This window comes from Antechinus flavipes, chromosome 3 (assembly GCF_016432865.1).
Source record: "Antechinus flavipes isolate AdamAnt ecotype Samford, QLD, Australia chromosome 3, AdamAnt_v2, whole genome shotgun sequence".
In the NCBI taxonomy this organism is placed as follows: Eukaryota; Metazoa; Chordata; class Mammalia; order Dasyuromorphia; family Dasyuridae; genus Antechinus; species Antechinus flavipes.
In genome coordinates this window covers 412,078,321-412,105,793 of record NC_067400.1, presented here as the reverse complement: position 1 = coordinate 412,105,793, position 27,473 = coordinate 412,078,321, and the positions used below count along the sequence as shown (strand labels likewise).

At 35.2% G+C, this 27,473-nt stretch overlaps 2 protein-coding genes across 6 annotated transcripts in view; one reads left to right on the top strand and one right to left on the bottom strand.

Annotated features, from left to right (window-relative positions):
• Positions 1-23,536, bottom strand: LOC127554527 (cytochrome c 2-like). 3 transcript variants are annotated; one of them, XM_051986145.1, is made up of 3 exons: positions 22,512-23,536; positions 2,952-3,126; positions 1-291 (listed from the first exon to the last, which is right to left on the bottom strand). In XM_051986145.1, exons 2-3 carry the CDS (start codon positions 3,118-3,120, stop codon positions 143-145), a joined length of 318 nt encoding a protein of 105 aa, XP_051842105.1. In that variant the 5' UTR covers positions 3,121-3,126; positions 22,512-23,536; the 3' UTR covers positions 1-142. The 3 variants fall into 3 exon arrangements, with proteins under 3 accessions (XP_051842105.1, XP_051842103.1, XP_051842104.1); XM_051986143.1 differs by lacking the exon at positions 22,512-23,536 and adding an exon at positions 20,067-20,579; XM_051986144.1 differs by lacking the exon at positions 22,512-23,536 and adding an exon at positions 7,958-8,135.
• The window catches only part of RBM45 (RNA binding motif protein 45), a 20,777-nt gene continuing 14,036 nt past the window's right edge, over positions 20,733-27,473 (top strand). For all 3 annotated transcript variants that reach the window (XM_051986142.1, XM_051986141.1, XM_051986140.1), the window contains exons 1-4: positions 20,733-21,134; positions 24,433-24,555; positions 24,933-25,059; positions 25,927-26,049. In XM_051986142.1, the coding sequence (XP_051842102.1) occupies positions 20,835-21,134; positions 24,433-24,555; positions 24,933-25,059; positions 25,927-26,049 (673 nt within the window). In that variant the 5' untranslated portion in view covers positions 20,733-20,834. The remainder of the gene's footprint in view (positions 21,135-24,432; positions 24,556-24,932; positions 25,060-25,926; positions 26,050-27,473) is intronic.

Here is a 27,473-nt window from a genome sequence, read left to right as displayed (position 1 = left end):
TGACAAAGGTCAACCTTTATTTGAAATCACTAAAGAGAACAGGTTGAACAAAAGATAAAATTACTGAAATGTGACTTTTCAAAACAAAAAAAAGTGAAAATTGAAAAATTATAATTGTTATTTTAATACCTACAATAACATGTCATTTGGCTGTTGCTTTTTTCAAATATGCAACAAGAGCTTCTCTGTCTCTCCTCTTTCGGATACCAGGAAAAATCATTTTGGTCCCAGGGATAAATTTTTTAGGGTTCTCCAAATATTCCACTAGATTAGTTTCATTCCAAATAATACCTAGGGAATTGAAAATAAAATTTATATGATGTACTCCATTTACCATTTGACACATTACAAATACATGAATAAGAATCTAATCATGAATTCAAAATTGAGGCTGACATTGAGAACATTTATAAATAAGATCAATCAAAGGCCAGAAAGAGAGAGAGAGAGAGATAAAATTTCTCGTTGGTCATCTTGTTAAAGGTTTCTCCATAAAGATAATTCATGCTCTCATGATCCTAAACTTTCCAGGGATAGGTAATTGGCATTGACCTTAAGCAGCATCCCACATTCCTGATATCTTCTCTTGAGTCAAATTTATAACATATATGCTCACTTTGGACTAGTCACTCAAAGGCATGATATGATAGACATGATAGTGAGCAGAAAGCAGAAAGGCAATTGCTAACTAAAGTATTCTCGAGGATGTCTTATATCCTCAAATAATATACAGTGCTTTTTACATTTTTAAAATATTAAGATTTTTCCAAGAATAACATGAGAATTAGAAATTTTAGATAATATGGCAGATCAACTACACAAAAATTTTTTGGTCAGGAGGTTATACAGTGACTTCTAAATGAAGTCACAGAGACGACTGGCTAATATAAAGAGTCATTAGGCCTAGGCCTGTCTCTAAACACAACAACATCAGAAAATGTTTTAATATTTTAAATATTTAGCTTACTGACAACACTTCATATTGTGCTTTATTTGTGATGATCTATTAAACTCATTAGTGACAAATTTTGGTTTCTAATTTAAATTTCTTCCTCAAAAACTTTAAACTTTTTAATAATATGAAATTGAGCTGATTTGAAATTTATTACTCTTTCTCTCTTTTTTAATTCACCCTTCTGAGGAATGCTCAAAATGTTGGCAACAAGAAAAAAAAAGGTTATTAATAACTCAATTAAAATTTAATTGAACTTGCTATAGTTTTATCATATTCATGGTTAAAATATATGAATGTCTATATTTATTTCTTAATGAAGGAGTGAGCAAAAAAATTCATAGAAGAGGCAATATAATTTTTAAGTCACTTCTACTATGACATGAGCTAAAGAGTTCCTAATTACCCCAAAAATAAAACATATTATATTCTACAGAGTATAAACATCTTGAGATATTTTAATAAGCTAGTTGGGGCCACTTAAAAAATACACATAGCAGTCATATATATAATAATATTCTATATAAAGAACTAAAGTAAATTCCAAATAATTAGTGAGACATTCAAGTCTCTAAAAACTAGAAAATCTTAGAACTAGTCCATGTCATAGCTTCCAAATACCAATGTATCCTGCTTTAAGCAAATCTCATGTCTAAAAACAGTTTTTTATTTAAAAAAAATTATTTGATTATCATTTGATTTACATGAATAGTCAGATAATATCACAAATAAACTACCAGGCTTAGAGTCAGGAAGATCTGAATTTAAATCCAGACTCACACCCTTACTAACCCTGAGCCAAGTAACTTAATACTGTTTGCTTCAGATTTCTTATCTATAAAATGAGCTGAAGGAAATGTCAAACCAAGCTAGTAACTTTGGCAAGAAAATATAATGTCCAGACTAGCTCTCTGGAGGATCTCTGGACTAGCCTTGGTCTTAGGTGGAGGAGTGATGAAGGCAGGAGAGCCACCAGTAAGATCTCTGTCTCTGTCCCCGGCTTCTGTGTCTCTCTGTGATTCCATCTGAGTCTGAGTCTGAGTCTGAGATCGAGCTTGACTCAGGCAAAGACTTGGACACAGAGGAGTCACAGAAGATGGGGACAGAGACAGAGGTGTTACTGGTGGCTCTCCGGCCTTCATCACTCCTCCACCTAAGACCACGGTTCATCCCAAGATCCTCTAGAGAGCTAGTCTGGACATTACAAGAAAAGGGGTCACAAAGAGTTGGACACAATAGAAAACAAGACTAACTAGCAACTTTTGATTTACAAAAGCATTTACCAGCATTCCTTTAAACTTAAATTTCTTAACCTTTTTTGTGCCATAGACCCCTCTGGCTAAATATGGTAGAGCCTAGGGATTCCTTTTCAGAAAAATGTTTTTAAATGCATAAAATAAATTTTTAAAATTTTCATGCACAATGATATTCTTTCCCCCAAAATAGAATTTTATTTTTCCAAATAAATGTTGTTTTCAACATTCATTTTTGTAAGATTTTATGTTCCAAATTTTTTCTTCCTCCTTCCCCAACTCTTCCTTCCCCAAGACAACAAGCAATCTGATATAGGAAAAACTTTTTTTTTCAAAAAAATTCACAGACCTCAGGGTAAGATTCTCTGCTTTACATATTGCTTCCTCAGTGCCCTTAAAATAATTGACTTGTGAAAAAAAATTCATCTTACATACTTTTTACAGGAATAGCATGAATCAAATATATCTATTAAGCATTTTGACAAATATCAATATTATGCTTGACATCACTAATTCCTTTTAACTAAAGAAGAAACTCTGCCTATGACTATTTTATACAATAAATCAATATGCAAGTGATTCTTATTTTAGAATCAATTTTTAATTTATTTAACAAATATTTATTGAGTACCTCCTATGTGTAACCAAATTGAAAGGACAGAAAGAAATCAAATCATGAGATTCTTATCACTTCAAAATAGTTGGGTTTCTTGTTTTGTTTTGTTTTGCTACTTCTTAGTTTTTACCTTTGTTTTTGTTTGCTTCTGAATAAGAATATCCAGATGCTTGCCCTGTTCTTCGGCCAAACAGACCCCAGAGATTTGGGCCAGTCTTATGTTTCCCATTCTTTTCCACTGTGTGACACTGAGCACATTTTTGAACAAAGATTTTTCTGCCTTCCTCAACATCTTCCATTTTGTTCTGAAATGAAAAAAAGATTAAACCACAAACTAAAAAAAAAAAGTACATTCTAGAAGAGATTGGAAAATTCATTCACAAATCTGAAAAAATATGCAAATTTAGTCATGACTAATGTTTGAAAAAAGGGAAGGAAAAGTCAAAAAAATCAAGTGGAAAAATAAGAATAGAAGAAAATATGAGTATTAATATGAGTGCTATTTTCTTTCCAACTCTACATACTAATTTAATAACTATTACTCCTAAATCAATATATTAAATTCTTCATTTTCCATATAAAATTTTTGCTTTAAAAAAGAGCATTTTTTTTCCCTTTTTGATCTGATTTTTTCTTTTGCAGCATGATAATTGTGGAAATACATACGGAAGAATTGCACATGTCTAATATATTAGATTTCTTGTCTAGGGAAGGGATGAGAAAGGGAGAGAGAAAAAAAATTGGAACAGGATATTTTGCAAGGTTGAATATTGAAAACTATCTTTGCATATATATTTTGAAAATAAAAATCAATTATTTTAAAAGAATGAGTTTTCATACTCTTTTGCCTTGCTTCTGACACATAGTTTCTGGAACCTTGAACAAGTGACAGGTTCTCAGTCCCATACTCTTCCCCCCCACTCCCAAGAAATCTCTCCAAGACTATAAATTGCAGTGAATATAGACATCTGCATTTGTTATGCCACAGTTCTCTTTTATTGTCCTGACTCAGTTTCCCTAATTATCTTCACCCAGTCCTGACTCTAAGTTTCTCTAAGTGTTCTGCCTCAGCTTATAATTGTCCTGCAAAACCTCCCTTCCCTCTTTATCAGAATATTTGATAAGGATAAAAGATCTTATGTTTTAGAATATCAGAATGCTTCTTCCCATCCCAAGCTATCAGAATATCAGATACCATCTTTTCAAGATGCCTCTCCCCATTTCCAGGGTGCCTCCCCCTATTATGTCATCCCACTCTATGAAGACTCACCCCACCCTGTCAGAGTCCCATTTCTGCTCTCATCACTCTGACTCCGCCCCTGCCTCAGTCTACCCCCTGAGTCTGAGGCATGTATATATATGTCATTGAGAACTCACATTGTTTGCTGGATTCTTGGAGACGATATTCTCATTCAGCCCTGGGACCAAACCATGGATCCATTTGGTCCCAGTAAATCTCTCCCTTTTAAATAAATTATTAAATACTCTCTAATCTCTATCTTGTCTCAGTTTCTCAGCATTATACACTGTTAGAAGTTCTTCATCTGGCACTCCTAATGCAGATGAAATCACAATTCCTCATTTTAAAAAAAGACTATAAAATATAGAAACATTTTTAAAATTCTGACAAATTTTTAGCTATCAGACTTATTTTCATGTAAATTCTTTCATTGCATTTTGATCTTAAAATTGTTGCAGTAAATGCATTAAAAGCAAATTAGATATTGTGTCAGCTGTTCATGAATTCTTTCATAAACAGCAATCATATTCTACTATTTCATTTTTTAATTGTATATGGAAAAATAAAACAAAATAAAACATGTATTTTGAAGCAAATAATCTATTAGGATATGAAATTTTCAATTTCAGAATTTTCACTTTTTTGTTAAATTACTTAAAACTAAAAAGTTGGATAAAAGAATTTGGGAAGTGCTTAAATACTATACTCATTGTAGACACTTTATAATGTCTTCAACACTGATTATTTGAATATCTGAGACAATTTTATAAAATAATAATGAAGCTCTTAATCAAGGTGTACACATTATTTCATATTTCTTTTGCAATTTTATTTCTGAAAAAATTGCCAGATTAGATGTTAATGACGCTGCACTAAGTTAGATATGTAATTATCAACAAAAATGATAGAAATAAAAAAATATAAAGGAATTATTTAAATTCAGATACTACCATTAGAATTCTTTACAATGGTAAATACAATGACTATCTTCACCGCAATTTAAAGAGTCCTTAAGAGTTGTTTGGGGGCACTGAGAATCTGTCATCTGTTCAGGGTCCTAGGAACTATGAGTCAGAAGCAAGACAAAAGAGTATGAATATATTCACACTCTTCTTTAAATTAAAATCTTTAAACATAAATTTACAAATAAAAACCTTGTTTCTGTGACCATAGTTCTGTATAAATATAAATACTATTAAAGTTTACTAAGACATTTATTTTGATTAGGTTTGTCATAAGGTTTATTATATCATAAAAATTGGTTGTCTTTTCTTTTCAAATTATGCAAAAAATATGGTAATCTCAATAGTGTGAAGAAAATGTTGCTTCCTGATGGTTGTAATGTTGTTGTTGCTACTTATTTCTTAGTAATGAACTTTTTGAGTACCTGGAAAGCACTAAGCTCATTAAGAAACTTTTTAGTATGGAAATGTAGAAAAATTTAATTTTCTAATCATGTGGCTGCCTTCCAAGCATAAAATATAAACTTTAAAGTGCTATAGAAATAAATGTAAGACAGTAGCAGCAACACTCTATGATGAACAACTATGACTGACTTAGCTTTTCTCAACAATACAATGATCCAAAGAAATCCCAAAAGACTCATAATGGAAAATACCACATCCAGAAAAAGAATGAATGGAGTCTGAATGAAGATGAAAGCATACTATTTTTACTTTCTTTGGGATTGTGTGTGTGTGTAGCTTTTCCCTTTGGTTCACTTTCTTCTTTCACAACATGGCTAATATGGAAAGGTGTTTTACATTCTTATACATGTATAACCTATATCAGGTTGTCATTAGGGAGAAAAAAGGGGAAGAGAGGAAGAAAATTTTTGAACTCAAGATTTTATTTTAAAAAATGAATGTTGAAAATTATTTTTATATGGAATTGAGAAAAATATTATTTACGTTTTTTGAAAAAGAAAGTTATTCCATTACTACAATATATTTAACTATATAAATTAATTAGAAAAGTATATCCTAATCAGAAACAAACCTTTTTCTTAATAGATTCATTAATAATAGTTAAAATTAATTATTATTAATGCATCTATTAAGAAAAAGGTTTGTACTTTACTACATTGTCATTGTCAAAATTTATTAAATCTTTTCAAATTCTTTTAGATTTGGTACCAACTGTTAATTTCATTTAGCCTTCTAACATTATAGGACTTTGAGAGTCTTAAAAGCACTTCAGAAATTATCTAGTCTAATCTTCTCATTTTATAATGTAGTTATACATAATAATTTACAATCATTTTATATATAAGTATTTCTTTAAACCACTATTGTCTTCTAAAAGACACAGACTAGTTCTATGGGCTCCCAGGCCTTTGTAAAACATTTAATCCAACAAATTTTATTACAAAAAGATTTGACAAAGCAAAAAAATTGGCCCTTATTTTTGTCTTTTTTTTTTTTTTTTTGGCTCACTGGTGAGGGTTGAGAATAGAGATCTATGATTTTCAAGAGGAAAATTTTTTTCTTGAAAAAAAAATTTATGTCTGTACTTTTTAAAATTTTGGTTCTATTGATTTGGTTCCACAGTGATAAACAAGTTGTTATTATTAGCAAAGTAAACCATTATCAACAATGAAGCTACTGATTTAAGTACAAACTGAATGATATCTACTTCCAGTGACAATGTAAAGGGCAAAATTGGATGTGCTGAAGTTTTTAGATCCTTGGTGGTATTTATAATGCTTTCAGTTTGATAATTTAAAAAGGAAGGAAAGATAGTTAATTCATACATTTCTAATTACGCCCAAAAGTCCCCCATAATATATACAATTTCCACTATTACAACTCACCATTCTTCAAAACTACTATGCAAACTATGCATCCATTTAAACTCTACTGATTCCACTTTTGCTCTAAAAACAACTAAACATTAAAGCTCACAAAATTGCCTCAAAATGAGGACAATTTTCAAAAAATGTACATTTACACATATAAGAAAACAAAAAAAAAAAAAAAATCAAAGACATTGCAAATCTTCCCCCCCAAAAAAACAACTTTATTGATACTTTGTTATTTTTAATATTTATTTAACTTATATTTAATTAAATTTAACAAAAATATTAAATTTAATTTAAAATGCCAAAGAATCTGTTTCATCCAATTTTCCAAGGCAGCATAATCTCAACATTAATTCAATATATCATATGGTGATTGTAATATGAGATAATTTGCAAATAACATGAGAGCCATGTTACCTTAGTGGACAAAAGTGTACTCTGTCTGAAGAGAAAGGTAATGCTGTCAAATTAGTGTCTTGATTGATTTTGTCTTTTTTTCTTAATAAATTTAACACTGGTCAGGAGTAGGAATAGAGATGTGTGATTTCACTGATATAATAGGGAATTCGCAGGTGAGAAAAATCCCCTGCCAATGCAAGAATATTTTCTGTGCCGCTTATATGGTATTTATTGAGTTGTCTAGAGCAATGAAGTGCCAGAGGAAAGACTTGAATCCAGGTTTTCCTAATACCAATGCCAACTCATGATCCATTATATCAGACTGTCTTTAATTTTTTAAAGAAAAAAAAAGGAAAGAATATTATTGTCAGGGGAAGAAGCAGTAGTAAAGAAAATGGAAGTTAGTTTTGAAACTTCTCAACTGGCATGAGGGTAAGATGTGAAGCAGTGCAAAATGGAAAGAAAGACTGTTGAAGCTGGAGGCAGCAGACCTAACTTCAAATATTATCTCTGCCACGTTACCTGTGTGAGCTTGGGTCATTCTCTTCTTCCCTCAGAGCCTGTTTAAATAAGGCCCCTTCCAGCGTTAGATACAGGATTTTAAGGACAACTTCATGTCAGGCCTCAGAAGGGCCATTATTAGCCCAAGCCAGCTCGGACCTCCCAGCCTGACCAGACACTTCACTGTGATCCTCACCTACTATCAGAGGAAACTCTTGGTCCCCCGCTGCCTCTACCTTGACTTCTACCTGCCTTCTACCTTCGCGTAGAAAGCGACACGGACCACCAAGCTACACAAGATTTGAAAAACCTGAGCCAGTGTTCCCAGCCGTCTCCCTTCCGGAAAGAGTAGCTTGGTCAGCTTAGACATTCCGAGCGGCCGCAGCGCCACGGGGTCTACGTGAACCGAACAGAGGTTCCTCCGTCTCGCGAGCCAACTAGTTCGTATGACCTTGCCACCCGACCAGGGATGGGGGAAGGACTCGGAGCGGCAGTAGGTAATCATTGAGTCATAGGATCCTAGATCTAGAACTAAAAGAAGCCTTACAGGTCCCTTCAGAGATCTGTCCAAGGTACTTCTGACTCCAAATATTGGACTAACGTCTTCGGCTCTCCTGCGCAATCTGTCCTCTAAACTTGAAAAACTGAATTTCAGGGATGCCAAGATTTAAGGACTGAAGAAATATCTAAAGCCGACCTAATTCAACCCCTTTGTTTTACCAATAGATGAAGAAACTAAGACCCAGACACAAAAAAAGTATCACTTCTCTGGGTTTTTGTTTTCTAATCTGTAAAATTAAAGGGTCCGACTAATTGACTTTTGATGTCCTTTTCTAGCTCTCATTAGGTAAAAGAGATGAACACAGATCCAAATCCAAATCCAAAATACTTATTCTGGACTTATATGTTAAGTAGCATCTACTGCTCTTGTAAATAAAATTAAAATCATCTACTTGAAGCTGAAAGAAATTTTAAATGTTATACAGTCTCATTTTACAGATGGAATGAAGAGAAATTTAATAATCTAACAAGCCTTAGAATACTTGAATTAAAGCTGGGAGGAAAATTAGAGGTCCTTTAGTAAGGGAGTTCTTGACTTTTTTATGTTATGGACACCTTTGGCATTCTGGTTGCACTCATGGACCTCTTTTCAGAATGGCATTTGTAAATAATTGAAGGAAATGCTGAATTTCAAAGATTAGTAGAAAATAAAAATATTTTTTTCTCATCTAAATTCACAGACCTCCTCAATCATTGATCTAGAGTTCTGAATTTCATCTTTGTATATTCCACTTCTGTAAGACCTCTTGTACATACTTCCTTCTCTCCATCACTTGTCAGCAGGCAAGCCCATATTACCTTGTATCTTACTGAATTGATTTGAATTAAGAATGCTCTCAAGAGCAGGGTTTCTTAAACTTTTTCCACTCACAACCCCTTCTCATCTAAGAAAGTTTTATGTGACCCTGAGTATATAGGTATATAAAATAGGTATACAAATAAAATATTTACTGAAAATAAATCACAATTTTGTGACCCTCACATTCCATTACATGATATGGGGTCATGCCCATCTAGCTTTGTGCAAAATGAACTTTCTGATAAATAAGGACATTGAGGCCCAGAGGAGTTAAGTAGCAGGATCATAGGATCATTAAACTAGAACTAGAAGGAAACTTAGAGACCTACTAAATTAAGAAAGAAAGGTGTTCTTTCTTAAGAAATTAAGATTTAGATCTTAAAATCTTAAGAAATTAAAATTAAGAAATAGTGTTCAGGAATATGAAGATTAAAGTCCTTCTGTTCCCAAGTGAGAACACTTCTGGATCTATTGTGATTGATTCTAAATATGTCTTAGAAAAGTGTTTGATTCTAAATATGTCTTAGGAAAGACATTGATAAACTAGAGAATGTCCAGAAAAAGGAGATCAGAATGGTAAAAAAAAAAAAAAAAAAAAAAGAGTGGATTGGTCAGGTCTAATTATTTTTACAAGTTAGAAAACTTAACAAAGAAATTAAGTAACTTGTCCAAGGTCACACATAAAGTATGTAACAGAGTCAGGATTTGAACCCAGACTCTCTGACTACAAAGCTAGTACTCTTTCCACTACACCATGCAACCAACAAACATTTATCTAGCTCCAAGACATTGTACTTGGAAAGAATGTTATTCAAGACTCATGTACTATGAAGGTGCCATTGTGTGGCTCTAAAGGAGAAAGAATAGACATTTCTGGCCTCTCCAACCTCAACTTTTCTACATGGGCAACTTTAATTTCTTCCAAGAGGGGAGGCAGGAGGTAGGGGATAATAGCCATACATTCTGTTCTTTTCAGAGAGAAGAGGTATTGGGCTAGAATCATATCTACTATTCCCTTAAATACTGTTAATCTGAGAAATATAATTTTTAGATTCAAACTAACTTCTGATCACTATCATTATTGAGAGAGAGGCAGGACTCTAGAGCTCTACTTCTTTCCCACCAAATACTAGTTCCACAATTAACATTTACAGCAATTAGCCAAGAAATCTCATTATTTAAATGTGTAGCAAAACTGAAATTGGTGGGGAGAGGGGGATAGACATAGGAGAATATCTACCAGACGATACAGAGTGAAGGAGCTCTCCCACTGGGAGCAAGATACAGCTTAATCAAGAGAGTCTTCTCCCACCTTCTCTCTAAAAACTTAAAAACCTGCACAACATGACAAATAAGGAAATGTTTTAAAGGATTGTATATGTGCAACCTATGCATTGTTTGCTATGTTGGGGAAAGAGGAGGAGCAAGAGAAAAGAAGAAAAAAATTGGAACACAAAATCTTACAAAAATAAATGTTGAAAACTATCTTTACATGTATTTGGGAAAATAAAATATTGAGAAAAAAATAAATTTCCTCCCCTTCCTCTAAATATCTGCACTTACTCTCATCATAAAAATAGAGGGGGGGAGGGGGGAATAAATGTTCACAGCTTGAAAATAAATAAAGACTGAAAGCCAAAAGAACCCAAAGTGACTGCAGAACCTGTAGAAACTAAAGAATGAGAGCTTAAAGAGAATTGGAAAAGGCTGAAGAATTCTTCTTTCTTGCCAACTTCACCCCAACCCTCAGACAGGTAAAAATCATTGATTTTCATCAATAAAGAGAAGAGACTCATATTAGTGGCCTTTGGCAATAGATCATACCACACTCAGAGATTATAGATACACACAATTCTCTCTCAAAGAGACTCTCAAATAACTGCAAGTTAGAGAGTATAAAAACATGAAAATTTTAGTTATAAATATAAGTTAAATTTTAAAGCAATATTATAAGAGATAACACTACACAAGGAATCATATGAGTTCAAAAGAAAATAATATCAGTTGAATAAATAACTGTCCTGGGAAAAGTTTCATGGAGACAAGGGGATAGGATTTGAGTGTGAATCTTGAACCATGAATAGCATTTGATTTGAAGCCTTTTATCATTACAGTTAAGGCAATGAGATTTTACAACAGTTTGGGACTACACAATTTTTCAAATACAGGTGAATCCAATCTTTCTCAATCCTGGATACAGCTTATTGACTATCAACAGCAACTGTTCAAGAGACATTTAAAAGATACATACATACATACATAGATGCATAGATACATAGATATATGCATGCATAGGTAGATGTATACATATGTGTATACATGTATAAATACATATACATAGATGCATAGATACATACATATATATCTACTTACTAGATACATAGATACATACACATCTAGATAGATATTTAGCTAGATATATATTTAGCATAGATAGATAGTAGATACATATATAGATACATAGAAACATAGGTACATTATACATACATTCATAGCTACATACATAGATAGATAAGATAAATACATGCACACATACATACATACATACATACATGCAAACATATATACATAGCCAAAAGCTTGGAGTCTGAAGGGAACCCAGAAACCACCTTCTACCCCATCATTTTATAAATGAGGAAAATGAAGCCCAGAAAAAGAAAGAAGCATGTTTAGGGTCACACACAACTTATTTTATAAGTTGTGTTTATTTTTATATTATATTTTTATTTTTATAAGTTTTATAAGTTGTATTGGCTAGAATTTTACTTAGGTCCTCTGAATATAGTTGCAATACTCTATTCTGTCATGCTACATTAGACCAGTGGGCTTTCCATCCACTGTTATGCAATTGTATGAGCAATAAGTACTTTCCTTCAACTTTATTTTCCTATTGTGAATGTTTAGAAAGATATCTCTCACAATATCACTGATTTTATTGAAGATTTGTGACATTCTGGGGCTCAAAGAAACTGTTATCATCAAAATATTTTGATTTAGGACAAAATTCAATCTTGTAGGCTCCTTAAAAGTTTTTCCCACATATGTTTAAATGCAAGGGACACTAAAAACTATAAGTAGAGAGATAACTTTTTTCAATGATCTATGATCCACTGAGTATTGAAATTAAATGAGATATACAGGAAGATATATGTTATTTGCCAACGTCATAGAAAATAATCTGTACAAAATTCAAACAAAGAAACTGAGGACAAGTTATAAAGCTTATGAAATCAATCAATCAATAAGAACTCATTAAATACTTAAATGTCTGACAGGAATCATACCAAGCAGTAGTGATACAAAGAAAAGCAAAAACAATTTTAGCCTTGAAAGAGTTTATGTTCTAAAAGGAAGAGTACATGTAAACAAATACATATATGCATATATCTTGTTATTTCTTATCCTTCATTCTCAGGGAAGTGACGCCATGAGATACAAGTGGATTGGATTTAAATTAGGCTGAGCTGTGCAAAGTCACCAGCCTCACTTTCCCTCCAGTGCTACCTGAGTCCAATGACAAGGTATAGATCAGGAGGACTGTGTGTATGTGACAGAGTAGAAGAAAGGTAACTATGGAGGAAAAACTCAAGTGACTAGAGGGAGCAAGATCACTTCCTGAAAAAGTCACATTTTGAACTGACTATTGAAAGAAGCCAAAGATTTCAAGAGGTAAAGATGAAGAGGAAGAGCTTTCCACCATAGCTTATATGTTATCTTAGAGACACTAGTAGGCCATTGGGGTTGTTGGGTGATAGACTGACACAATCAGATATCCTCTAAAGGAAAATCACTTCAGCAGCTCTGTGTACTATGTATTAGAATGGGGAGAAACTTGAGTCATAGAGCTATTTAGGAAGTTAATGCAATAGTCCTTGTAACAGACATTGAGGTGGCGGTGTGGGTAGATTCAAGAGAATATCTTCAAAAAATATGAGATTTAGCAACTGTTTGAGTAGTTATGGTTACAAATGTGGAAGACTTGAATAATGACAATAGAAGACTCCTCAGAGAGGTATTTCAAAAAAAAAAAACAATCAATTAAAACCAACATAGCATCAGTTATTAAAAGTTTCCATGTATTCATGGTATTACACTGCATGCTAGAGTGCTCTATCTTAAGCATTTTATCTACCCTAGAGAAGAAGACACATATAGTACTCAAACAAACTAAATTAAAAAAGGCAGATAGATGTTTGGAAACCAGTGTACTAAGAACATTAAGCCAGGAACAACAATTTATCCTGGAGCTTATTCAAAAGAACAGTCTCCAAAAGCAGCATGTAACCTCAGATTTAGCTAAATCATATTGCGCAGCATTATAAATTGGCACATGTTTTTTTGGAGAACAACTACTGATAGTTAAAAAAAACCAATAACCTATTTAAAAATAAGACAAATTTTCTTTGCTCCACATAGAAGAACCACAACTCTAGCTATAGAAGAACTACAACTCTACCGATAGAAAAACTGGATTTTATCATTACTTTATTGCTTGAGAAATCTTGAAAAATAATCACTGAAATCTATAGGGTTTTTTTGCTGGCACTTTAAAAATATTCACTTTAATTATTTCCCCCCAAGATTCAAGATCTTGAAAACTTAGTTTCAAAGGAAGCAAAATTTTAACTCAGATAACTAAATGTAATAGTTTCCCATGTAAATCATGCTTTAGAAAATTAGGAAAAAATATTTAATCAAAGATTGCCCTAAGCTAATCTCTGGCATCAGGGATCAATTAATAGATAGAATTTTCTTATGTTGGTTACATAAGTATTCTTGATAGCTGTTCAAATTACAACTTGAGAATAGACTACTGTATAAATCATACAGAGAAATCTAATTAAAAAGCCTTTTAGTGTCACAAGGAAGCTTTCAAATTACTGTTGCTTCTGAGACAGTTTAAATTTCTTCATTTAATTACAAATCCAGAATCAGTTTTTCTAAAAGTAAGAGACTTTCAGTCATCAGTGTTTATAAGCCCACAAACATTAGACTACTACTTCATAATTACTGTCTTTTTTTTAATGTACCATATTGTTTACTTTCATAATACAGTTTGAGAACTGTAGTTGGGCTGGTTCTTTTGTATGAAATTATTTTTATTCTAAATTTTAAAACAAAACAAAAAAACTGTATATATGGAGACCAGAATACAAAAAGAGAATTATAAATAGAATCATGACATTCTATTTTGCACTACCAACTTATACATATATATGTATACACACACACACAGTAAACTCCACACATTATTGTGCCATAGTTCTATTTTATTATCCTGACACAGTTTCTCTAATTATTCTGCCTCAGTTTATAATTGTTCTGCTCAATCCTGCAAAACCATCTCTCCTCTTAATCATCAGAATATTTGATAAGGATAAAAGATCTTATATTTTAGAATATTAGAATGCCTCTCCCCATTCCAAGCTATCAGAATATCAGATACCGTCTTATCAAGATGTCTCTCCCCATCTCTGGGTTGCCTCTCCCCATTTTGTCATCCCCACCTGCAGTGGCTCACCCCACCCTATCAGAGTCCTGTTCCTGCTCTCAGCACACTGACTCCATCCCTGCCTCGGTCACCCCCTGTGTCTGAGCCACGTGTGTATATATCATTGAGAACTCGGATTGTTTTCTGGATTCTTGGAGATGATAGTCTCATTCAGCCCTGGGACCAAACTATGGATCCATTTAGTCCCAGTAAATCTCTCCCTTTAAATAAAATACTCTCTAATCTCTATCTTGCCTCAGTTTCTCCAGCATTACAACACTACTTTCAAAATTATTCTATTTGGACTGCTTGCCATCTGGGGGATGGGGTGGAGGGAGGGAGGGTAAAAGTCGGAACAGAACTGAGTGCAAGGGATAATGTTGTAAAAAAAAAAAAAAATTACCCAGGCATGGATTCTGTCAATAAAAAGTTATAATTATGAAAAAATAATAAAAATAAATTAACTATTAAAAAAACTATTCTAATTGTCTGTGCTTCCTTCTGCACGTGTATTCCTTCTTATGAGTTTGAAAAATATTTCAAATGGCCCCTTTTTGTCCATCCCCATGGAATTCCTCACTTTCTTTAAAAGTCAAGTGAAACACTAATTTCTACATGAAGTTTTCCATGGTCCTTCTCCCAAAACTCCATGTACTCTCCTATAATCTCCCTTCAAAACTACTTTTCACTTATTTTGTAATTATTCTATATACATATGTATATACACCCATGTGTATGCCAAAGATTTCCATTTCCTTCTCCACCTAATTTTGCAGATAACGAAACTGAGGCAAAGTTAGGTGACTTACTTGCCCAGGGTCACACAACTATTAAATGCCTGAGACTAAATTTGAGCCCAGGAAGATGAATTTTTCTGACTACAGGCTCTAAACTCCATCACCTTTTTCCTTCCCTGATTCCCCCAACCCCTCCTTCCCTCCCTCTCTCTCTCCCTCTCTCCTTTCCCCTTCCCCTTCTCTCCCTTTTTCTCCCTCTCTATCCTTTTCTCCCTTCTTCCTTCCCTCTCCCTCTTCTTCTTCTTCTCTCTCTCCCTCTCTCTCTCATTCCCTTTTTGTCTCTGTGTATGTCTGTCTGTTTGTCTGTCTGTCTGTCTCTCTCTCTCTCTCCCCGCTGCCTCTGTGCTTTTAAAGGCAATCCCCATAAATTCTCCCATAAATGATAGCTATAATTCATTCATTATTGCTTATATTGTGCAATTTTTCATGGATAAGAGTTGGAGCAGCAATCAATTATCTCTTCCTTTTTATATGTAACTGACCCAACTCTTTCTGACCACACATTTCTGATGACATGATTCTTATATGATTGAAACTTTTAAAATATAAAAATAGACTTAAATTCTTAGCATTTTATAATAGGAAAGAATATGAGGTCAAATACTTTGTTTCAGATTTTCTTAAAGCACCATTTAGGGGTTCTGTTCATATATTTTAAGCCCCAAAGTATCCCTTTTCTCAAATTAGCTTGTGACACTGTAATAAAGGAAATCAGAGATTATTTTGAATAACGTTTTCTGGATTGAATTTTGGTTCCAGATTTTTTTAAACTATCTTTCACTTAACTCATAAAATAATTACTACACAGCCAATCTAAAACTCTATCATATATATTAGTTTAAAAAAAAAACTTCATTGTGGATATGTAAAAAGAAAAATACACAAAATATATGGCTTTTAAAATTCCATACATTCTCCAGCAGAGGTCACTGGCATATCTGTCAATTTACTGGATATTTCTTTGCATTTGTATCTAGCGTTATGGAAAAGATTTATGGTCTTCCTCTTCATTTTCACCTACTACTTTCCCTGGTCTTCTTTAAATCCCAACTAAAATTCTACCTTCTATCAGAAGCCTTCTCTAATTCTTTAATTATAGTTCCTTCTCTCAATTATTTCCTATTTAGCCTATATACAACTTGTTTGTATGTATTTGTTTACTTGTTTCCCCCATTAGATTGTGAGTTCCTTGAGGGTAAGGATTGTCTTTGGCCTTTTTATGTATACCCTTACTCAGCATAGTGCTTAGCACAAAGTATTGTTATCTATTTCTGAAGAGGACCCATGACATTATAGGGTATCTTGAACTTGCCTGTGAATTGGATTCCAGGGAAGCAAGTCTCACTTTTCCAGTTATTGAAGTCTAGTTTCAAGACAAAATCTAGTTTCAGATACCTAGCAATGGCCTATGAGGTAATGGATGATCTTGGCATCTTTGATGTTTGAGCTTTAAGCACTCCACAGCACCTTCATGGACCACTGGAACGGATTGTTCTCATCTACCGTGTTTCCCCGATAATAAGACACCATCTTATTATTTTTTTGGACAGAAAAAACACCAGAGGGCTTATTTTCAGGGGAGGGCTTATTTTAATGCTCTCAATGGCACCAGCAAGCAAATCACTGGGGAAGAACAGGATGACGCTCTCACTGCTGCAGCTCTGATTGGATGCAGCTCGGAGCGTGGCGTGCATTTCACCCGAAGGGGGGGGAGGGGATGATGGTGCATACAGAGGGTACTGTAATGTAGCATGTAGCGCAGGGGATCACCTTCACTACAGTAGCAATCTCAATAGGGCTTATTTTCAGGGGAGGGCTTATTTTAGAGGAATCTTACACAGTAAGGGGAGGGCTTATTTTGAGGATAGGTCTTATTATCGGGGAAACACGGTACCTATTCTGTCAGGAAAAGTCTATGCTTGGGATAGACATTCCCCTAAATCACTGATGGGTTTAGAGGTCTATTTGTAACCCTCAATCTGGTTTAGCCCATATGCTGAACCAGTTTTACCAGAGTGAAAGAGAGATATCAAAGGTGAATGAGGAGCCCTGAAAAGAGCTCAGCAAGCCTGCACACTATAAGTGCTAGTCTTTATCAAACACTCCATATATCCTCCTAGCATATAGGAGGCATATAAGACATGTTTATTGACTGACTGACTAATTTAAATAGCAATTTGTTTTTACCCACACTAGGATGTTTCTGGAAGAGGAAGTTAGGTGAAAAGTTAATGTATAGGGATTGACTTAGGCATTTCTGCTCCCAAGAACTATGTTTCTAAAAGATGCATTTGAGAACTGGGGGATAGTAGAACAATATCTTTACCCTCTGGTTAACAATGATATGTTATTGATATGTAGTATATTTGCTCTGGTTTCACTCTCTCATGTGTTACATTTTATCTAAGTCAAGATTCTGAGGTATTAGGGGAATTGAGGTTTTTCCTTGACCATCAGCTGTGTTCCTCTCACTTTTAGGGGCCTAGTGGCTAACACTCATATTTCATTTAATCATTCAACATTGGATTAGCTTTTACAAAGGAATATTTAATTCAAAAATATAGTAAGAATAAGCATACAAACATTTCTTCCTAACACCTGGTGGCACAATCCTCCTAAACTACTTCAGATTAGAGATGGGGAAAGATGAAAGGGGAATTAGTCTCACAGTTTTTAAATTAGTTCAGTTCCTATATAGCATTAAAATCCCCAAACTCAAGTACAAAACCTTCTATGGAGTTCCCAACCGAAGCTCCTCAGGGGATCACTGCAGAGCAGGTTGTAAAACCCAGCTCTGGGTTCCTGTACTCCTAGAGCTACAAGATTTAAACCTCAAGTCATATTAGAGACTCCATTCCCTGAATTTAGAATAGAAAAAAATTAAATGAAAAGTCAAAAGACCAGCCCGTTGGTTAAATAGCCTGAGGATGTTGTTTTCTTCTCTGGAAGAAGGAAGGATGCCTAAGGACTCTTTTCTATTAGTGTATGATCTCTACAATCAGGAGTGAAGGGTTTACTTCCTTGATACAAGTGCACAAATGCAAGAATACCACCACAAATGCAGTAGGGTATTTAAAAAATGCCAGAAGTTATAATCATTGAAAAAAAAAATACTATCTCCAACCACATGGTGGGCCAACACAGATTGTTCATACAATTGCTAGTCTTTCAAGCTTCCAAAGCAGGTTTTTTGTCTTTGACATGGATGATACAACCTTAGCAAACTCCCATTAAACACATTTAGAAGGAAATGGCAGATAAGTTAATAATTTGCCCAGGGTCGCACAGCTAGGAAATATGTGACGCTGGATTTAACCTCAGATGTTCCTTTTTCCAGGCCCAGCACTCTAGCTATTGAATCATCTAGCTGTGAGATGAAAGAAAAAGGAAGGAAGGAAGGAAGGAAGGAAGGAAGGAAGGAAGGAAGGAAGGAAGGAAAAAAAGGAAGGAAGGAAGGGAGGAAGGAAAAAAAGGAAGGAAGGAAGGGAGGAAGGAAGGAAGGAAGGAAGGAAGGAAGGAAGGAAGGAAGGAAGGAAGGAAGGAAAGAAGGAAGGAAGGAAGCAAGGAAAGAAGGAAGGAAGGAAGGAAAAAAAGGAAGGAAGGAAGGAAAAAAGGGAGGAAGGAAGGAAGGAAGAAAGGGAGGAAGGAAGGAAGGAAGAAGGAAGGAAGGAAGGAAGGAAGGAAAGAAGGAAGGAAGGAAGGGAAGGAAGGGAAGGAAGGAAAGAAGGAAGGAAGGAAGGAAGGAAGAAGAAGGAAGGAAGGAAGGAAGGAAAGAAGGAAGGAAGGAAAGAAGGAAGGAAGGAAGGAAGGAAGGAAGGAAGGAAGGAAGGAAGGAAGGAAAGAAGGAAGAAAAAAAGGAAGGAAGGAAGGAAGGGAGGAAGGAAGGAAGGAAGAAGGAAGGAAGGAAGGGAAGGAAGGAAGGAAGGAAGAAAGGGAGGAAGGAAGGAAGGAAGCAAGGAAGGAAGGAAGGAAGGAAAGAAGGAAGGAAGGAAGGAAAGAAGGAAGGAAGGAAGGGAAGGAAGGAAGGAAGGGAAGGAAGGAAGGGAAGGAAGAAGGAAGGAAGGAAGGAGGAAGGAAGGAAGGAAGGAAGGAAGAGAAGGAAAGAAGGAAGGAAGAGAAGGAAGGAAGAGAAGGAAGGAAGGAAGAGAAGGAAGGAAGGAAGGAAGGAAGGCAGGAAGGAAGGAAGGAAGGAAGGAAGGAAGAAGGAAGGAAGGAAGGAAAGAAGAGAAGGAAGGAAGGAAGGAAGGAAGGAAGGAAGGAAGGAAGGAAGGAAGAAGGAAGGAAGGAAGGAAAGAAGGAAGGAAGGAAGGAAGGAAGGAAGGAAGGAAGGAAGGAAGGAAGGAAGGAAGGAAGGAAGGAAGGAAGGAAGAAGGAAGGAAGGAAGGAAGGAAGAAGGAAGGAAGGAAGGGAAGGAAGGAAGGAAGGAAAGAAGGAAGGGAAAAGAGAGGGAGAGAGAAGAAAGGATGAAAGAAAAAAAGAAAGGATAGGAAGAAGGGAAAGGAAGACAGAGAGAAGGAAAGGAGATGAACGATAGATAATTTATTAATTACAGAACAAGGTGCAAAGAGATCTGGTAGTCTTTGCTCCATAAGGAGCTTATGTTCTAAAGGAGGACGACGGCATAAAAAGGCAGACTGGAGGGGATTGGGATACTCACAGAACATCCTGGTGTGGAGATGGCCAAGAAGTAACATCGAGGCCAAAATCTGCGCAATATGTCGGAAAGGGATTTAGAGTCTACTCCCCTGCTGATTAGATTTAACCCTATTTCCCCACCGCAGTTACCCCCGCTTTAGGCCATGAAGTCTGGGACGCTAAAATTCACTTCCTCTCTGACCGTGGTGAGGCAAGTCACTTTCTGGCTCAAAGACCCTTATCCCTAAAGATAGAGGAGGAGATGGTCCTTGCTGGTCCTTCCAGTTCTGAATCCTAGGGGCAATCCACTGATTTTATTATGACTGCAGAAAGATAGTGTTGACCAAAGTGGAAATAGTGAGATAGACTTTTTAGGGTCAGACAAATCGGAGTTTCTATTGGGGTTGCAAAGAACTCCAAGGCATTGTTTCCAACGAGCTGGATAGATCCTAGATACTGCCTGGCGGCCCCACGTGGACAGCTCCCAGCACTGCTTAGCGGCTTAACGCCGCGCTGCGGGGAGCGGGCGGCCTGAGCGCAGGCACCTCCTTCTCCCGTCCTCGAGAGGGCGCTGCACACCCAACGCTCCCGGAAGCCGCTCTGACTGGCCGCGGCAGTGACAACAACGGCCTAGCCAAGAAGCTTTGTCTTTCCGGAAGTGTCCGGCCGAGCCCAGCAACGGCGGCTGACGGCCGTCGGTATCCAGGGTAGGGGGAGAATAACGGCCACGGCGGGGACCACGGAGATCGAAAGGGACGACTGGTGGTGTTCGGGCGGTGTTTGGGGCGCCATGGACGAAGCTAGCAGCTGTGGCAGCGGAGGCGGCTTCCGCCCCGGGGTGGACAGCCTGGATGAGCCGCCCAACAGCCGCATCTTCCTAGTGATCAGCAAGTATACGCCGGAGTCGGTGTTGAGGGAACGCTTCTCGCCCTTTGGGGAGATCCAGGACATCTGGGTGGTGCGGGACAAGCACACCAAGGAGTCCAAAGGCATCGCCTTCATCAAGTTCGCCCGCAGTTCGCAGGCCTGCAGAGCCATGGAGGAGATGCACGGACAGTGTCTCAGCCCCAGCGACTCCAAGCCCATTAAGGTACCGCGCTGAGCGGGAGGGAGGAAGGAGGGAGTCTGCCCATCGCCATACCTGTCTGTGCCCCCCTGAGAGCCTAGTCTGTCAGTCCGTGGTGGTGGTGGGGAGCCCAAGGCCGCCCCATTGCCCCTCCTGGCTCTTTTTCTGCTCTGGCTCCGGCTCCTGCTTCGGCTTCACCCCTTACCCCTGCCTCTCTTGCCCAGTTCCTATCGCTACATTTGTCCCTTCTTTTACCCCGGCTTCTGTGCCTATACCTGCGCCTGCCCCTCCTACCTCTGGCTCGGCTTCTGCCCCTACGCCTGTCCCAGCTTCACCCCAGCTCCCACTCCTCCACCCGCCCCTGCCCCTCCTACCTTCTGTGACTCCAACAGCTCCTTGCTGAAACTATTTGCCTATGGGCAAAACTAAATAGTTGTGATTCCCACCCCCAACACATATAAACATACATACACGGGTCTCTTTCGTACTCTCGTGCCTCCTGACAGTTCTGTGCATTGAAATTGTTGCCAGTCTTTTCTGTTGTTGCTTTGGCCAAAAGTAGCAAATTTGACACGTGGTATTCTTTTATTTGACAGCAGTCAAATCACTACCAGGTTTGTTTGTTTGTTTGTTTGGGGGGGGGGGTTAGCCCCAAATTAAGGCAATTCCTTGATGCCTTTAGCCCATCTCACTTTTGGGAGGAAATTGTAAGAACAATTGTTCTGAAATCTTTCGTTTTTTACTTCATTCTTCTGACAAAGAGGGAAGTCCAGAAAAACCATGACAGCTTTAAAGATTTGATTGTTATAGCTGTAGAACAAGTATTATGTGACAGACCAGTCTCCAAATTATAATCAGATAATTATTGTTTAATGAGGACACATCTGTGACTAACACTTTGGTTTCATCAGTTTCTGGTGGCCAGAATTTTGACCAGTCCAATGCTCTTCTCATAAATTCATTGTTTTAGAAATTACAACCTGAAATGCACCTTTTATCAGCTTTGCAGAAATTTCTATTATAGTGTCAGTCAAGCATTTAGTAAGTGCCACTATATGTAAAGAACTGTGCAAAATGCTACAGATATAAAGACAGGGAACAATCTGTATTCAGAAGTATATTTTATTCTAATGAAAGAGGACACAAGTAAATAGTGATATATTTAGGGATACACAGATATTTATGAAGATAATCTAAAATGGAAAGGCATTATCATGTGCAATATATTATTTGCATAAATAGAAGTTTCCTAAATTAAATACATCTTTTCCTTATTTTCCAAGTGCCTGTGTTTTTTACTTTTTTTTTATATGTCATGCAATTTTTTAGCAGTCTGGTGAAACCAATATGTTCCTCAGAATAATGCTTTTAAACGCATAAAATAAAACCCCTGGTCCTGACCTTTGGTGTCCTTCACATGCCCCTCTCTCTCCCAAAGAACAGAAGTATGAAATCCCATTGGAAGATGTGAGTAGAAATAGGAAGGCCAACTGTATTGTAGAATAAAATTGAGCATCAGTCCTGAAAATTCTGTTAAGAGATTCAGTGACAAGTGTCAACAAAATGAAATTGAGAGTAATAAAGATTGAACAATGGATTGTAGAGTTCTGGATTGAGTTGTTTCCATGACACCTGAGGATACTAGAGATTGAGCTATTTACCTATAGTGAATAAAGTAGAAAAAAGCCATTTGTGAAAGAAACTAGTACACTCTTTCTCCCTAGTTTTGGCTGTAAAGAGAAGCAAGAAACTAGTAAATTCAGAGATGCTGGACTTCAAGTCTGGTATTTTGATCTGATTAGGTCAACACATAAAAGTTGTGAACCTAAGACAAATATTTGGAGAACAAGAACTCAGTAAAATATTTATTGAGCATATAGTATGCAAAGTATTATACTAGATGTTGAATAAGGTGACAAAAAAAAAAAAAAAAAACTTCCCCATATCCAGTTTGGATATGTTTCCCCATATCCAGTTTAGAGTTTACAATTAACAGGAATACTAATAACTTAAAATTATAAGGTGATTTACAGTGAATAAACATATTTTTCATTTGCCCCTCAAACAACCAAGTTAAATCACATAGAGGTGTCTTAGGATTTCTCCTTTACAAATACAGAAGCTAAAACTCGGGTCAAGTCATTTGCCTCAGTAAGAAATTCAAGTCCAAATCTTCTGACTACAAGTTGAGACATCAAGCTGCATTTTCAAGGATGATCATACATGTTTCTTTGATGATATCCTTTATACTTTTTTTGCAGTTCCTTATTTATAATAATGGAGTTGCAGCTTGCTTATGCCTTTTTAGTCATTGAAATCTATTAAGAAACTTGTTATGTGTTGGTATTTCTGGTTGTTAAAGACATCTATAATATTAAAATTATGAGCTTAATAGGATTGTTGCTAATCAGTTTAAGTTGTAGAAAACTTTATATATATAGTCTCTGATCATTTATCATTTTGGTTGATGAAAATATGCATAGAAAAGTGTTAACAATGTAGCAATTTGTAAATGCTGTTTCTGGTGATGATTTTATTAATTTGTAAAGATCTCCATGTAGAATTGATGACAAACTACTAAATTGCCTATCATTAATTAAACACATATTAATACTTCAGAGATCTGTAATTTCATTGATGTGTGTAGTCCTTTTATTAATAGAAAGCATAATCCCTTTTTTGACTTAGTAGACGATAATACCAATAGTTTATATTTATATAGTGCATTAAGTTTTCCAAAATGCTTTACATATAATATCTCATTTGTTCCTCATGACAGTCCTTTGCAATAGGTAATATTAAATATTATTTCCATTTTACATATGAAGAAACAGTTTGAGAGAAGGTAACCAACTTATATAGGGACATACAACTGGTATGTGTTTGAGGCAGAATTTGAACCCAAGATTTCTTAACTTTTAAGTTCACTGCTCTTGATCTACTGTACCATATACCTTAAAGGATTGCTGTAGCTGAAAAATCTATCACCCTATGGCCAGGCTAGTTATCCATCAGTCTGAATTGAACTGGGATAATCCTAAAAATGCAAATCATGAGAAAGCCTTTGCAGTACTTTTTTGGAACAGTTCTTTTTAATGCCCTTTAGAATTTGTATTTCAGTAGTATTATCTTTGAGGATCTAGGGTCATCTCCATCACAAGGAAGTATCAGATAAGGACGTTAATAGTTCATATACTATTTTTTATATTTATTTTGTACTGTAGAATTTTAATAGAACACAAAATTTAATAGTCATAAAAGTACTGGGGATCTAGAAAAGGCTATGGATTAGTTAACTATTTTAACTAAATGTATTTCTTAGGTTTTTATTGCCCAAGCAAGATCATCTGGGAGCCACAGAGATGTTGAAGATGAAGAACTTACAAGAATCTTTGTTATGATACCAAAATCATACACTGAAGAAGATCTAAGGGATAAATTTAAGGTATGAATACTTTTAGTCAGATAGCATCTCTAATAAAATAATTTCCCAAAATTTGCCTATTATGTTATTTGATATTTTAGGATGGATATTGTTAATAATATTGTAGGAAATATTTAAAAACTTTTTATAGTCCTAGGGCATGTAATATATTGTTAGCAATATGTTAATAGTAGTTAATATAATATATATTATTTCATAGTGTTAGCACTACATGGCTATAATAATGTAGTTATAAATTCTTAATTTGCATGTATGTCTAAGTAATTGGCATGATTATATTTCATCTTACTTTTCACCAAAGGCCTAAGCTGTTGATGTTAAATTTTTTTGAATGAACTTTGATTGTCCATACTATTTTTGTTTTTTTAATTCTTTAGGTCTATGGAGACATCGAGTATTGCAGCATTATAAAGAATAAAACCACTGGAGAAAGTAAAGGTTTGGGCTATGTAAGATACTTAAAGCCATCACAAGCGGCCCAGGCCATAGAAAACTGTGATCGAAGTAAGAATGTATTTGGCTAATACTTTTAAAATATGCTTTTGAAAATCTATCCATGTTTGTTTCTTTAAGAAAAACTCTCAATTCTGGTTTTACTTCTAATGTGACCTTAACCTTAGTAGTTGGGTTTTAAATATATAAAGTCCTGAGATGGTCATTTTTCAAGCAACTGATAACAATTTTCTCTGACAACAGCATCTTAATAGCAAAAATGTCAGGATAACTATCATGATAGATAAGATGAGAATATTAATTTTGAAAAGTATTTACATAGAGAAGAAAACAAGTCTTTTATTTCTTTGTATTAAAGACATATCTCTTTGGACACAGTAATCATAAATTGTATTTGATTATGTCCAGGTCCAAATTATCTCAGAGTTTATATAAAATAATAGTCCCTCCCTCCAAAAAAAGCATAATAAAGTATGAATAGTCAAGTACAAATTGGAGTTTTGAAGGAGAAAAAGTAAAGTTCTGTGAAAATGTAAGTTCTAGTAGTCAAACAGTTAGATGGTTTGGTGAGAGGTAGCAGGTACATAATCATAAAATATGCTAAGAAACAAAGTGGTATGATTGGTAGAACCTTATAATCAGGTAAATCTGGTTCAGACCCTAGCTCTAACGTATACCAATTTTCCTTTGAATATTCCTGGTAATTTCAGATACTAATAAATTTCAGATTATTTATTAATTTGTGAAAATGAAGAGAATTTTCATGTCAAGAGTTCCCTAACATCAGAAGTTGAGATCAGCAAGGGAAAAACACACGCACACATGCACACAAACACACTGACGCGCACACAAAATGAAGCACTAGTGGAATAGATGCCATTTATGTGAAACTGAAAATGTATGAGCTATCTTTTTCAGGTTTTAGAGCAATCTTGGCTGAACCTAAAAATAAAGCATCTGAATCTTCTGAACAAGATTATTATAGTAGTGTGAGGCAAGAGGCATTGGGACATGAACATAGAGTAAATATGTTTCCTTTTGGTAAGTAGCATTACTTTTTATGATAATATGTGTGATCTTAACTTTGGGAAAAAATATTTTTATAGACAGTCTATCCATAGAAAAAAATTATATAGGATAGGCAGCAATTGTAATCTGCATCCTTGTATGTAATATCCGCATTGTGATGATCACAAATACTTTGGAGTTTTTGAGTGTGTAAACAATCTCTAAAGATGAGTAGTGAATGAAAAGTAAAAGTCAAGTTTTTTTAAAAAAATTATTTTGAATCTAACAATCATTGGACATTTCAATTGACAAAAAACAAAAAAAGATTATTGTATGTGAAACTGAATATGCCATTATATATCATTTTTAAACTGTTTTAATTTTAACATAATAGGAAATAAATTGCCTTCTTCATGTCCCCTTTGAAACTTTTTTCTTCTGCATATTTTTAAAATGATTATATGGACTCTCATTTCCTTTTTTTTTTTTTCATATTTGTCATTATCCACTTAATAACCTTCCCTTATAACCAATAAGTATAATTAGAACACATCTGCAACGCATTGGTCATGTCTCATTCTGCACCTGTAGTTCATCACCTTTCTGGCAAGAAGCAAGAGACATGCTTCATTTGTAAAGTTTTTTCTTTACATTATTGTGGTCATCATATAAATTGTTCTATTTCTGCTCATTTCAGTCTTCATTAATTGATACAGATTCTTGCAGGTTTCTCTTACTCCTTCATTTTTCTTAGAACATAATAATATGCCATTACATTTATATACCATGATTTATTTGGCCATACTTCAGTTGATGAGTACTCATTTTGTTTCCAAACCTTTGCTATGATAACAGCTCCCCAAATTACTGTTGTAAATTGTATTTATGCACTCATTCCTTCTGTCTTTGACCCCGGTGGGACATATATATATATATATAACAGTGATTCAAAGAGTCTCCTTTATACAGTTTTTCTTAGGACATAGTTTCACAATAGTTGGATAAGTTCATATCTCTACCAAAAGTGTATCAATATCCTATGGTTTCTCCAGTAATTACTATTTTCATTAAAAAGTAAAGTTTTAGAGACAACATTTATAAATGCTCAGGATAACTTTTATATTATAGAACTTATATTCTAACAATGGTAAAGTCATTCTCTTAACCATACATGAGTTATTTAGTTGCTGCACAATCATTTTTCCACCATGCTTCTGGGCTGACTGACTTCTGCTTCTGCTTTGCTGGCTCAGATACATCATCATACCCACACTCACCTGCTCTTTGATACACTCAACATAGTGGAAGAGATCTGCAGTCTTGAACATCTGCCTCATGAATCTACTGTCTTTGGATTTGAATCAGAGAAAGGTTACTGAAGTACAATGACTAGTGAGAGTAAGAATTCTGAATCCCCAGAAATTTGAGGAATATATTTTTCTAGCTGAAATTCATGG